This window comes from Rhinatrema bivittatum, chromosome 3, assembly GCF_901001135.1.
Source record: "Rhinatrema bivittatum chromosome 3, aRhiBiv1.1, whole genome shotgun sequence".
Classification (NCBI taxonomy): Eukaryota; Metazoa; Chordata; class Amphibia; order Gymnophiona; family Rhinatrematidae; genus Rhinatrema; species Rhinatrema bivittatum.
The window spans coordinates 52,548,821-52,563,325 of NC_042617.1; the positions used below are offsets into that span (position 1 = coordinate 52,548,821).

The 14,505-nt window shown below is 43.7% G+C and overlaps 1 protein-coding gene across 2 annotated transcripts in view; it reads right to left on the minus strand.

Annotated features, from left to right (window-relative positions):
• Positions 1–14,505, minus strand: part of FLVCR1 (feline leukemia virus subgroup C cellular receptor 1) — a 98,318-nt gene that overhangs the window by 51,675 nt on the left and 32,138 nt on the right. For both annotated transcript variants that reach the window (XR_003855349.1, XM_029593226.1), the window contains exon 3: positions 770–910. Coding sequence is in view for 1 of the 2 variants with exons in the window: in XM_029593226.1 (XP_029449086.1) it covers positions 770–910 (141 nt within the window). In the remaining variant the exon portion in view is untranslated. The remainder of the gene's footprint in view (positions 1–769; positions 911–14,505) is intronic.

The window sequence follows — 14,505 nt, forward strand, 5'->3', positions numbered from 1 at the left end:
TAGGCAGGAAAAAGCTTTTCGAAAAAGAGCACGAGCTCCACAACCGCGAGATGACTGCTCCGCGGAAAAGAAGAGACTGAGGAGGGACCCCGCATGGAAGTGTGGATAGTAGCATGCTGGGCATGCTCAGTGTGCCTAAGTTTTCCGTGCGGGCTACTTCTGATGATGTCACCCATGTGCGAGGACCACCATCCTGCTTGTCCTAGGAGAAAAGTTGATTTTATTTATTTATTTTTTTAAATGTTTTTGTGCAAGTTTGTTTATGCATTTCATCAGGTAGTAAATTCCTCAGACCTTAGACAGATATAACGCTGACACATAGTACACAGCCAATCAAAACAAGGGGAGACAGTTTTGTATGGGTGCAACAGTCTTCTGCCCTTTAGGATTCCAACTAGAATTGATCTCTGGTTACAGGCAGGGTGCCACAAACTTTTAATCTGCAACCACCTGGGGCTCCCATCCCCCCACCCATTTTGTGGGCTCTTCCATCCCAGTCTAACCACTACAGCAACTGTCCTTATCCAGGAGCCACAAACCAAGAACTCCCTCCAGCCTTGGTATGTACACCTCTAGGGGTTACCAATTAGAAACTATTCCCCCCAACTCCCTTCCCCAGAGGGCTGTACAGGGAACAAGATTTTTAAACACAGGGAAAGGTGTGGACGTGAAGTGACTGTGGTAAAGATGTCCACGCTTAGGTCCAAAAATGTGTAGATATAAGGAATAATTTAAAAAAATTAATTATGTACACCAGGATACCACTCACCATAGCTGATTAACAGAAGCACAAAAGGAATGTTCTTAAACAAGTTTATGATGGACTGCTTGTAGGAATAATCTTCAGGCAGAGACCCCCGGAGAACTGCCTGAGCTTGGCTGGGAGGAAGTTTAGGCTTCTCCTTGAAAACTAGAAAGCAAAAAGACAAAAAAAAAAAAAAATTCCTTTCATTTCTTTGCTGGTTTAAACACATTAGTCTTATCAAAGCCAAAATTTCTTTGGGAAATTGTTTTATACAATGACAAAAAAAAAAAAAAAAATCATCCCATTTGTAGGCCTCATCTTAGGCCTTCACCCTCACACAAGAAGCACTGTACAATTTATATCTATCTGCCAAATTCACAAAGTCAGGGATAAGATTACTGGGGATAACATCAGAACAGTGACATGTTATTCAGCACAAGTTATTTTGGGGAGAGAGAGAGCGGGGAGACTAGTATCTGTAAGGATGGCGAGAATAACCTGAGATGGAAAAGATGCATGAAGCTGCACGTAACAGATCAGACCACCTCAAGTACGGAGCAATACTTTGAACACCTCACACGACCTCGACAAAAGCACGAAAAAGATTCACACAAGCTCCAGACAGTGAGATTCAAAGTCTCTACCTCCTTCACCACAACAGCTGCAGCTTTAAACTCCCACACCAAGTGCAGGGAAAGGCCAGCACCACCCTTGCCTGCATCCTGTGGGGGGGGGGGGGAGGGAAGAAGGAACTTAGCTCTGCCCCCAACCTGCCACTCTAGCCCGTACCAGATGGGGGGGAAAGCAGACAACCCCCAGCCTGCACCGTGCTGCAAAGCTGCCGCTGCCCCCAGCCCAGACAGTGCTGGCATCCTCGCAACTCACTGAATCAAAATGAGACCCTTCTCCAAACAAGCAACAAAACACACAGATACAAGGGGTGGAACAGTAAGTCTGTTGCATTGTCCTTACATCAGAGGACTGTCAGAAAGCAAAGCGTATAAAAAGTGCTGGCTCGTCCGCCGCCGCTGCCGCCTGGTCCCCAGCAGGTCCTTGTGCTGAAGAGGCAGCGGCTGCTCTCTGCCTTCTTGAAAGCCTCTTTGCAGCCCTAGTTAGAAGGGAGATATCCCCTTTTGGTTAATGTTTCCAGCATACAAATTGAAATAAGTATCTATATATATATACACATCAACAATTCAGTATACAGCCCTGCAGGATTGGTAGGCGATCTATGAACAGTGTGAGCACAGCACACGGCAAATCCGAAGGCTCTACTCCTGGGGGAATTCTGCGCACAAAAACTTAAAATTCTGCAAACGTTATATTGGTCAAAATAACACAATTTACATGACAGTCTTTAAGTAATCACCGTATTTTTCGCTCCATAAGATGCACCTGACCATAAGATGCACCTAGGATTCAGAGGGGGGAAATTAAAAAAAATAATAATTTTGTGCTAAACCGGCTCTGTCCCCGGGCATCTGTGCGTCTTATGGAGCAAATTAGGGGAGTGCATAACATTTTTTTTTCTCCCTATTTTGTTTTTGGGTCTAGGGAGAGCCATTTCGGTCCACTCCCCAGATCAGAAAACTTTTCTCTTTCTCTTTCTGTGGGAACCCCCCCAAAAAAAAAACCCAAACCCCATCCCAACCCTTTAAATTAATTAACAGCCCCCCTCCCCCCCCCCAAGACCTGCCAAATGAATTAACTATACAACCCCCCACACTCCTGACCCCCCCCCCAAGACCTGCCAAAAGTCCCTGGTGGTCCAGCGGGGATCCAGGAGCGGTCCGGGAGCAATCTCCTGGACTTGGGCCGTCGGCTGCCAGTAATCAAAATGGCGCCAATGGCCCTGTGACATAGTAAGGGCAAAGGGCCGTTGGCGCCATTTTGATTACTGGCAGCCAATGGCCCAAGTCCAGGAGATTGCTCCCGGACCGCTCCTGGACCCCGCTGGACCACCAGGGACTTTTGGCAAGTCTTGGGAGGGGTCAGGAGGGTGGGGGAGTTGTAGTAAATTAATTTGGCAGGTCTTGGGGGGGGGGGGGCGTTGTTAGATTTTTAGTTGGTTTTTTTTTAATTCGCTCCATTAGATGCACAGACATTTTCCCCCCACTTTTGAGGGGAAAAAAGTGCGTCTTATGGAGCGAAAAATATGGTACATTTTAAATTAATACAGAAAAAAGTTATTACTTACAGATGCAGAATTTTAAATATTTTGAGCAGAATTTCCCTAGAAATTCACTGTAAGTGTCCCTTCTACTCGCTCTCCCTACTCCCCTGGCTACTTTGCCCTCTCAGGCCCCAACTCCTCTACCTCTAGGCTCAACCCCTTCCACTCTATTGCCAGTCCCAGAGTTTTACCCCGTTCTCAGTACTGCCCCTCACAGAGGCTCCTCCTGTCCCTCCCTCTCTCACACACACACCCTCATACAGGCTCCCTCACTCTCTCTCGCATACACACACACATCCCCTCATACAGGGCCCTCTCTCTTGCATACACACCCACAAGCTCTCTTTCTCTCTCCCATACACACTCTCATACAGGCTACCTATGTCTCTCTCTCATGCACCCCTTCACACAGGCTCTGTCTCACACATACACAATCCCTTCACACAGGCTAGCACCCTCACATACACAGGATCCCTTTTTCATACACACCAGCTCCCAATGTCTCACACGCATACACACTCCTTCACAATCTCCTCATATAGGCTCCCTCTCTCTGGTACCCACACTCAAGCTTCCCCCCCACCCTGCGCTCTCTTACCTCCCAAGCTCTCTCACACCCTCCAGCTCTCTCCCCCCTTCCCCCACCCCCTCCCCTCATATAGGCTCCCTCTCTCTGAAACCCACACTCAAGCATACACCCCCCCCCCCCGCTCTCTTACTTCCCATGCTCTCTCTCACACTCCCCTCCCTCACATCCACACATATTCTCTCTCACTGGGGCCTTCCATCTTTGCCGGGGCCTTGATCTTCGCTGCAAACCGAGCGTGTCCCATGGCACATGTGGGACGTGCTCTGTTCACGGCATGCCAGGGTATCCTCTGCTATTTTCTGCACGGGGGGGGGGGGGATTCTGCGCTCCGCAGTGCAGAATTCCCCCAGAACGAAGGATCTCAAAAACTCTTCATTTATCTCTGCCTGCACTGGTAAAAATCAGCATCCCCACTTGATCCTTCAATGAACTTTATGGTGATATCATCATGTCAACTGAAGCAGAGGAATAAAAAATGATCACTTCTGGCCATTGTCAGTTGTTGCTATAAATACTTCTTGGAAACTCTGGTTAGTTCTCACACTTTGCGCAGCCGCAGCAGCATTTCTCCAGCTAGGGGCATCGCTCCACAACATGCTCCCAGGCTGGAAATGCAAAAATAGTATTTGAGAAAAGCACACTCCCAGCAGCCTGGCTTGCTTCGGCTTTAATTTTCAAAACATCAGAGAAAAATACCAGGATAAGCTCTGTACCAGAATCAGTAAAATGAAGGCATTACACCTTGTGCCCTGCTGCAAAAGTAAGAGACAGGAATGACTGCAGAGGCCATAAGTTCAATAGCTGAAAGTGGCAAAATCAAGTTAAGAGCCAAAAGAAAGGTTTGATTTTTTTTTTTTTTGCTAGAATGGGTAGGAAAGCATATCTCGAAGCCCCAGACCTAGTGCAGGTGGTGCTGTATCCCTGCCTTGCAAAACTCAAGACTCCTGGCAGCAAAACCCACAAGGGTAATCCTCCCGCCTCTGCAGAGGAATAAAGCCGGCTATGTCTTTACCTGCCCTGAAGGCTGGAGAAAAAGAATAAAATCTAAACCAGGTGCCAGGTCACCTAATGTTTCATCAGGTGGTGTCTGCCGCTTCAGCAGGGCAGAGAAGCTGCTGCTGATGTCCGGGTGTAGGACCCTGACTTGAGGAGCCACTCGCGATGTGAGAGCCCAGACCGAGAAGTCACTACTGTCTGAACTCAGCTCCAGGCTGCGGTATATCAGCCAGGGGCCTGTCTTGTGTGTTATCGCACTCTAATTTGCCAAGACGGAAGGAGGTGAGAGAGGAGATTGCATGGAAGGAGGAAGGGAGGAGGAGGGAGTGGAAGAAGCAAGGACAGGTAGGGATACTGCCAGGGAAGTTGGAAGAGAGAGAGCAAAGAGTAAAGACAAAAAGGGAAGCAGCAAGAGAAAAAAAAAAAAGCAGTAAAAAAAAAAAAACACCCAAAAACAAAACAAACCCCATAATACAAAACACACAAGTGAGAAAAAAATTCCATGGCTCCTAGGAGATTTTGGCTGCCACTTAAGTTTTCTAACTACTTTTCCACCCCTGGATCCTTTGTTTTGACCTCCTAAGATGCCTTTTGTGCTTTTTGCAATAATATTTTAATTGGATTTAAACAGATTAAAATGTGGTTACATGAAATGGGATTAGTTGCTTAAGCCAAGTGTTCACCCTTCCAGTTCCAAACAGGCACTAAAATCAGCCCCTATTATAAAGTCATTTGGACACATCTGTATTAGAGATAGATAGATAAATAAATAGATAGATAAATAAATAGATAGATAAATAAATAGATAGATAGATCCCATCAGCTGCTTGAAGGTTGAGGTTGAAGCTCAGTGTGGACATGTGTGATGTGTCACAGCGGGGAATGGAGAGCCTGAGATGAGGGGGACCCCCTGATTCCTGCACAAGCTCAGTCAGCAATGGCAACTGCTGAGACCCCAAAGTGTTATGCACGCTTTGTTTTAAAAAAAAAAAAAAAAAAAAAAAAAAAAGGCTTGCAGGAAACTAAAACATTAAGTCCCAGTACCACAGGACAGGGCGATGCAGCACAGAATACAACAAGTTAAACTTGTCAGCCAATTTCAAGAGGCAGACATTTATTTTATTATTTATTTATTTTATTTAAGGTTTTTTTATACCGACATTCATGAAGCGCTCACATCATGTCGGTTTACATAGAAAACAGGGGTGCAATGAATACAACAAAGAACATAGATAAACGTGATGAAGAGATGCAGTTACAATTAACAAGGACTAATGAACTGGGGTGGAGGAAATAAAGAGATAGAAGAAGTTAATTATATACAGGACATCTAGAAGCTGCTTTTTTTTTTTGGAAAATAATTTTTATTAAGTGAAAACAATCAAAACATTCAATGAGTAATATACTCACAGAGCATTAACTGTACAAATACGGTAAGGCACCTCCACTCATATTGCAAGTACAAATCTCAGCACATTTTACTGTTTAAACCTCCCAATTCAGACTCATACCACATACACAGCATACACATCAGATCCACCTGCACGAAAGACAGAAAACCCCATCAGTTCTCCATAATCTTTTGGAAACTATCCCAGGACTAACTCAAATCAGATAGATACTTTCCCCCCAAAAACCAAAATATTTCTTTAAGAACGTGAACGACCTGTGACCCTCAAGTCTCTGCGTCACAGCATTCTGCTCTGGAATTACATCATCATAGCTTTTTTCCCCAAAGCTTGAGAGAGGGGGGACTCGTCACTGTTGTGCCAGCTGGACAAAATCACTTTCTTTGCCAATACTACAGAAATCACCAGAAAGCGTCTCCCGACCCTGGGTAAAGACAAATTGTGCGGAAACAAATGCAGATAAAAGATTTTTTCCATCCCACGGGACCCGACTTCCCAAAACTTTATCCAGTATCCTGCATAACTGTCCCCCAAACATTTGCAATTTATGGTACTCAGTAAACCTATGACAGCATCCCCATTTTAGGCATATGTCAGAATCCCACAGGTGCATCCAAGCTCCTTTCTCCCAAGTGATCTATACTCTAACAATTTAAATTTTAATTTCCTTAAAATTTGCCTGGTAGTATTAAGCAACAGCAGCAGTGAACACCTTAATTAGGTTTGCTTCTCCTAGAGACGCACCAAGATCCCCAGCCCACTGAAGGGCAAGCTTGCTTAAATGGGAGGCCCTAATTTTTATTTATTTTTTTAAAGAGAGACAACATTCAAATTCGGATTGCGTTAAATGTAGGCACAGTTTCAAAGAACATGTCCACCTCATCAGAGAAGGCCATCTTGCTAACCACGTCACTTCATAAAATTGTGATTTTAGTAGAACCCATTGTTCCTGTAATTGTTGAAAGGAATACAGAGAGCTCTCCCCTCTGAGTCAACTAATTGCCCAAGACAAAATAAGCCTTTCCGCTCCCAAGAATGGAACACCAAATTTTCAAGACCTTATTGCCTACAAATGATAAAAACGGTGAAACGTGATAAGCCCTAGCAGACCTCTCACTCCATCATCTCCACACCCTTACAAATGCTTTAATCCAATAAGCGTTGGAAAATAACCAAACTGCAACCCTAGAAAAGTGTAACAAACTTCAGTTCCTATAGGGCCACGTCCATTCATCCATTAAATTTACTGGGTAGCGCAGCCCAGTCTTGAACATACATTTATACAATGTGGCGTGTATATTGCGGTAAGTCGGTAATATCCAGTCCCTCCCCCTTCCTTTTCTCATTTATCAAAATGTTGAGGCTAATCCTTGCACGCTTTTCATTCCAAATGAAAGCGGAAATCAGAGACCTAAATAGATGTATCTCCTCTCCCCTCACCCAAATTGGTAGCATCTGTAAAGCATACAAAAGTCTAGGAAGCACCATCACTTTAACTATGGCACAACATCCCATAACAGATAATGGGAAAGCTGACCGTTTCCAAACGAGGTCCTTCACCTTGGCAAGCACATCGATAATGGTACCTTTATAGTCTTCTGCAAATGGGGCAGCCAAATTCCCAAGTACTTCATTGCACTGCATTCCATTTTAAAAGGAAAACCCTCAACCACCTTGCCGAGGAAAATCTTCAAATTTATGATAATTAATCTTAAGCCCAGAAAGAGAGCCAAAATGTGTGATAGTACCAATGATATTTATTTATTTTTTATACCGACATTCATGATACAGATCATATATCGGTTTACATGGAACAAGGGGTTATAATGTTAACATAGAAGAAGAGGCAAAAAAGTTACAATAAAACAGGGGCATGGAAACTAGGGAGATGAAGAAGCCAGAAACAGAAGATAAACTTGGTAACTATAGCAAATAATATAGAGGTTCAGAAGTGGAGTGCACTGGTTAGATGGCCCTTGTATACGAACTGTAGAATGGCTGAGGAGGGCCTGGGTTAGGGGAAGGCTTGTTGAAACAGCCAGGTCTTGAGTTTTTTTCTGAAAGTCAAAAAGCAGGGTTCCTGTCTGAGATCTGGGGGGATAGCGTTCCAGATGGTTGGTCCAGCTGTCGAGAAAGCCCGTTCTCTAGTGGCTGTGTGATGGGTGGATTTGGTTGAAGGGGCGTGGAGAGTTCCTTTGTAAGCTTCTCTGATGGGTCTTGTAGAGGTGTGGAGTCTGACTGGGAATTGAAGGTCGATGGGGACCTGGTTGTGAATGGATTTGTGAATAATGGTGAGGGACTTGTATAGGATTCTGAAGCTTATTGGTAGCCAGTGCAGATTACTGAGGATGGGCGTTTATCCTTAAATTTCCAATAAATAGCAGCATGTCATCAGCGAATAAACTGAGTTTTGTTTGCATCTTACAGCTACACCCTGAATATTAAGCATAGTTCTCAGCTTTATCGCCATTGGTTCTAGAGACAGAACATAACAGAGGAGAGAGATCTTCTCCCAGTTTGGAGGAAACATAACAGACGCCAAATTATGGTCCTCTCCCAAAGCCTGTGCAGTGGTAAATATACGAGGTCTGACAATTAAGTTCGTGAACTTGCCACCGTGCGCTTACGTTGACAGCACTGTACCAACAGCTCGGTAAGGTTTCATAACCTTGATATATCAGTGTCTCACAGCTGTGTTCATGCCAACGTGTGGCGCTGTCTTGCTGAGTGGCATTCTAGGTGTTGGCGTCTATGCATAGCTTCCCCCAAGGGGAGTACTTCGAAGGTGACTGTAGTGGTATTCAGCACTGGAGGTATGTAGCACTTTTTCTAGGATGAGTTTGTGAACTTGTCAGACCTCGTATTCTGCAAAGAACCCAAAACTCAATCCCCAGAATTTTATAAAACTCCCCACTAAATCTGTCCGGGCCCGGCGCTTTTCCTAATTTCAGGAACTAATAACCTCTCATTTCCCCCTCCAGTATAGGCACTTCCAGGCCCATTTTATCCAATAAGGATAACCTGGGGAACTCCAAATCTCGAAAAAATTGCTGTAAAAAAATTCCTGTCAAGCATCAACCAAAGGTATTGTACTCGTATAAAGCTGCTCATAAAACGAACGAAATGTCATCAAAATTTTAGGTGTAACCATGCATTGTTGACTTTGATATAATATATGAGGTCAACAATGCACAGATACATCTATAATATCACTTACAATATCTTTGTGACCAACATTGGGGAAGAGATAGAAGGTAAAGTTTATTTGCGGATGATAAGATATGCAACAGAGTGGACATGCCAGAAGGAGCAGAGAGAATGAGACGTGATTTAAGGAAGTTTGAACAGTGGTCGAAGATATGGAAGCTGGGATTCAATGCCAAGATGTGCAGAATAATGCATCTGGGGTGTGGTGATCCAAAAGAGCTGTATGGGATGGGGGGTGAAGGGCTGTTGTGCACAGAGCAAGAGCGAGACCTTGGGGTGATAGTGTCTATCGATCTGAAGACAAAACAATATGACAAGGTGATAGTTAAAGCCAGAAGAATGCTGGGCTGCATAGAGAGGAATAACCAGTAAGAAAGGAGGTGATAATCCCCTTGTGCAGGTCCCTTGGTGAGTACTGCACCTGGAGTACTGTGTTCAGTTCTGGAGACCGTATTTCAAAAGGGACGGACAGGATGGCGGCGGTCCAGACAAGGGAGACCAAAATCGTGGGGGGTCTCCATCAAATGTCTTATAAGGAGAGGTTGAACGACCTAAAATATATATCCTGGAGGAGAGGAGGTACAGGGGAAATATGGCACAGACCTTCAGATACCTGAAAGGTTTTAATAATCCACAATCAACAACAAACCTTTTCTGTTGGAAAGAAATCAGATCTAGGGGTCATGAAATTAAACTCCGGGGGATGACTCAGAACCAACGTCAGGAAATATTTCTTCACAGAGAGTGTGGTAGATGCCTGCAATGCCCTTCCGGAGGAGGAGGTGAAGACAAAAACAGTGAAAGATTTAAAAAAAAAAAAAAAAAGAGGCATGGGATAAACACTGTGGATCCCTAAAGGCTAGAGGATGGAAATGAAGAAAAGAGTACATGGAGATAACTTGCTGATGCAGCTGTTAATATCCTTAACCTAATAGAGTTGCATCAAAAGTAACATTGTTCTCTGCTTCCACTGCAAGAGATAACAGGGAGTTGGCCTCAAACATCAACCAACAAGGGTCCTGACTCTGACAGTCTGGGAAACTAAGTAGGGGGGAACTTGTATGGTGCGGCAGATACTAAGATCATAAGCTTGCTGGGCAGACTGGATGGACCCTTTGGTCCTTTTCTGCCATTTCTATGTTTCTACATAAGAACATGCCATACTGGGTCAGACCAAGGGTCCATCAAGACCAGCATCCTGTCTCCAACAGTGGCCAATCCAGGCCATAAGAACCTGGCAAGTACCCAAAAACTAAGTCTATTCCATGTTACCGTAGCTAATGGCGGTGGCTATTCTCTAAGTGAACTTAATAGCAGGTAATGGACTTCTCCTCCAAGAACTTATCCAATCCTTTTTTAAACACAGCTATACTAACTGCACTAACCACATCCTCTGGCAACAAATTCCAGAGTTTAATTGTGCGTTGAGTAAAAAAGAACTTCCTCCGATTAGTTTTAAATATGCCACATGCTAACTTCATGGAGTGCCCCCTAGTCTTTCTATTATCCGAAAGAGTAAATAGCCGATTCACACCTACCCGTTCTAGACCTCTCATGATTTTAAACACCTCTATCATATCCTCCCTCAGCCGTCTCTTCTCCAAGCTGAAAAGTCCTAACCTCTTTAGTCTTTCCTCATAGGGGAGCTGTTCCATTCCCCTTATTTTGGTAGCCCTTCTCTGTACCTTCTCCATCAAAATTATATGTTTTTTGAGATGCGGCGACCAGAATTGTACACAGTATTCAAGGTGCGGTCTCACCATGGAGCGATACAGAGGCATTATGATATTTTACGTTTTATTCACCATTCCCTTTGTAATAATTCCCAACATTCTGTTTGCTTTTTTGACTGCCGCAGCACACTGAACCGACGATTTCAATGTGTTATCCACTATGACGCCTAGATCTCTTTCTTGGGTTGTAGCACCTAATATGGAACCCAACATTATGTAATTATAGCATGGGTTATTTTTCCCTATATGCATCACCTTGCACTTATCCACATTAAATTTCATCTGCCATTTGGATGCCCAATTTTCCAGTCTCACAAGGTCTTCCTGCAATTTATCACAATCTGCTTGTGATTTAACTACTCTGAACAATTTTGTGTCATCTGCAAATTTGATTATCTCACTCGTCATATTTCTTTCCAGATCATTTATAAATATATTGAACAGTAAGGGTCCCAATACAGATCCCTGAGACACTCCACTGCCCACTCCCTTCCACTGAGAAAATTGTCCATTTAATCCTACTCTCTGTTTCCTGTCTTTTAGCCAGTTTGCAATCCACGAAAGGACATCGCCACCTATCCCATGACTTTTTACTTTTCCTAGAAGCCTCTCATGAGGAACTTTGTCAAACGCCTTCTGAAAATCCAAGTATACTACATCTACCGGTTCACCTTTATCCACATGTTTATTAACTCCTTCAAAAAAGTGAAGCAGATTTGTGAGGCAAGACTTGCCTTGAGTAAAGCCATGTTGACTTTGTTCCATTAAACCATGTCTTTCTATATGTTCTGTGATTTTGATGTTTAGAACACTTTCCACTATTTTTCCTGGCACTGAAGTCAGGCTAACCAGTCTGTAGTTTCCCAGATTGCCCCTGGAGCCCTTTTTAAATATTGGGGTTACATTTGCTATCCTCCAGTCTTCAGGTACAATGGATGATTTTAATGATAGGTTACAAATTTTTACTAATAGGTCTGAAATTTCATTTTTTAGTTCCTTCAGAACTCTGGGGTGTATACCATCCGGTCCAGGTGATTTACTACTCTTCAGTTTGTCAATCAGGTCTACCACATCTTCTAGGTTCACGGTGATTTGATTCAGTCCATCTGAATCATTACTCATGAAAACCTTCTCCGTTTATGCTTCTATGAAATAAATGGTTTCGTCTTGACAATGCACACTAGATTGGCGAGCAACCTACCGATTTGTTCCCCCAGAGAAACAATTTATATTGAAAGGAAAGGTTTTGTTTGGCTTTGAAATCTAGTAATGCATTGAGGTCACTCCATACTTTGTACAGCTGCTGTTTTGAGAGCTGGCGACAATTGTACATGAGCAGCTTTAAGACGAAACAACTCCTTTGAAAGTTCCAGCATCTGCTTGTCTCTCTCCCTTTTTTCCCCCTCATTTGGTATGCAATTAGTCCTCATAGGACTGCATTAGCTGCATTCCAAAACAAAATAGGGGCAATTCCCTCCGAATCGTTGAACTCTGTATTTTTCCAGTGCTCTCAAAAAAAAAAAAAAAAAAAAAAGAGGCAAATTCTGTCATGATATAGCAGTGCAGACATTTTCCTCGGAGATGGCATTCCCCCATTTCAGAAAAAAGAACTTTGGTTAGCACCAGAGAGTGATCTGAGAAGGGTACCTCCACCGTTTTACAAGATTGCAGCTTATCAAACCCAGCTTCAGCAAATAATACTTAGTCTATTCTTGAATAAACATTGTGAGGGTGAGAATAAAAGGAAAACCCTTTATCCTCCAGATGCAACATTCGCCAGGCATCTAACAAACATAACTCATGGTATAGAATTCTTATTCCTATTTCAGACCTTTAAGGGTTTTTGCTGACTTACAGTCTACTAAAGGGTTGCTCGCAATGTTAAAGTTACCCCCCATAAGAACCATGTACCCCAGAAGAGAGCAAAGCACTGAAGAAGAAAGAAAATCTGTGCGCATACACATTTGGAGCATGTACATGTGCAAGGATTATTTTCATTCCAAACAAAGACCCAGCCAGAATTATGTAATTCCTCTCTAAATCTTTAATCTGACGCTCTAATGTAAAGGAAAGACTTAAGAACGAGAATAGCTACCCCCCCCCCCCCCCTTTGTCTGGCACAGAATGAAGCAAAACAGCATTGTCTCACCCATTCCCTTTTAAGTTTAAGGTGTTCACTGTCCTCCAAATGAGTTTCTTGTAGCAATGCAATAGGAGGTCTACATTTTTTTAAATTCCATAAGTACTTTCTTCCTCTTAATTTGAGAGTGCAGCCCATCAACATTTGAAGAACTGAGAATAACTGTCCATAAGACATGGAGTGACATTCCGAAATATCATCAAATATTGATTCAGGAGGGGAGGGAGGGCTTCCACGCCCAAGCCCCAGGGAACACAAGCAAATAACCAGTTATTCTCCACTTAAGCGCCCTATTGGAGATTAAAAACAAACCTCCAAGGTCAGGATCTATACAACACTCATTCCAGCAAACCATACGATGATACCAGTACTTGACGCTTCCAACACAAAGCTGCATACATACCCACTCACACCCTCAGACAACCATAAAACCCCCGAAATCCCCCATCCCCCCAAATCAATACCAAAACAATTATCAGTCCCCAATTCCCAGGATAAAGAGACAGACATTTGCTTCCTCCAGCGCAGAGGTGAATTTGGCTCTCCACGCCAGATACAGCTCCCCTCCTGCCTTCAGTGGCAATAGGTAACGCGGTGCAGCATGCACAGCTTAATCTTTCCAGTCCCTCATTCTTGCTTCAGCGTGCTCAGCAGGTCACAGCAGAGTCAAAGCATTAAAAGCGTCCACAAGCCTGGCAATTCTTCTCGCCATATCCCTTGCAAGCCAGTCCGCTATAAGACAACAGTTAAAACCAGCAAGAGCAGCGAGGTCCCAACGTAGCTTTTAATAGGCAGGCGACAAGAGGCCATTCCATGCACTCCTGCGCTCGCAGCTCTTTTTAAGTGTGCCTCAATCAACTGCGCCACACACAATCATTCACAGACCCGATCAATCAAAATGGCAGGCCATGCGTGCCCTACGGTTATGCCAAACGTAGCTATCCAGAAAAACCTGAATCAGTAAAGTAGATCCAAGACAAAAGGATTTAACTTCATCTTCCTCTATCATAACTTTCTCCAACTTATTAAACCTGAACAGAATAGGGTAGTGAATAAACTCAGAAACTCTCAGCCCAGCTGGTCAACGTAGCTTCTAACCCCGTATCCAGCAAATGGGCTTTATGTCCGGGATGGCATAGAGTCCAACAGGATAAACATCCTGCATGAGACTAAATACAAAATTGAATCTTTATGGGTAGAAATCCCTTGTGTGTCAGGGAAGACTACAGTGATAGGGGTATACTACCGTCCACCTGGTCAAGATGGTGAGATGGACAGTGAAATGCTAAGAGAAATTAGGGAAGCTAACCAAATTGGTAGTGCAGTAATAATGGGAGACTTCAATTACCCCAATATAGACTGGGTAAATGTATCATCGGGTCACACTAGAGAGATAATGTTCCTGGATGGAATAAATGATAGCTTTATGGAGCAATTGGTTCAGGAACCGACGAGAGAGTGAGCAATTTTAGATCTAATTCTCAGTGGAGCACAGGACTTTGTGAGAGAGGTA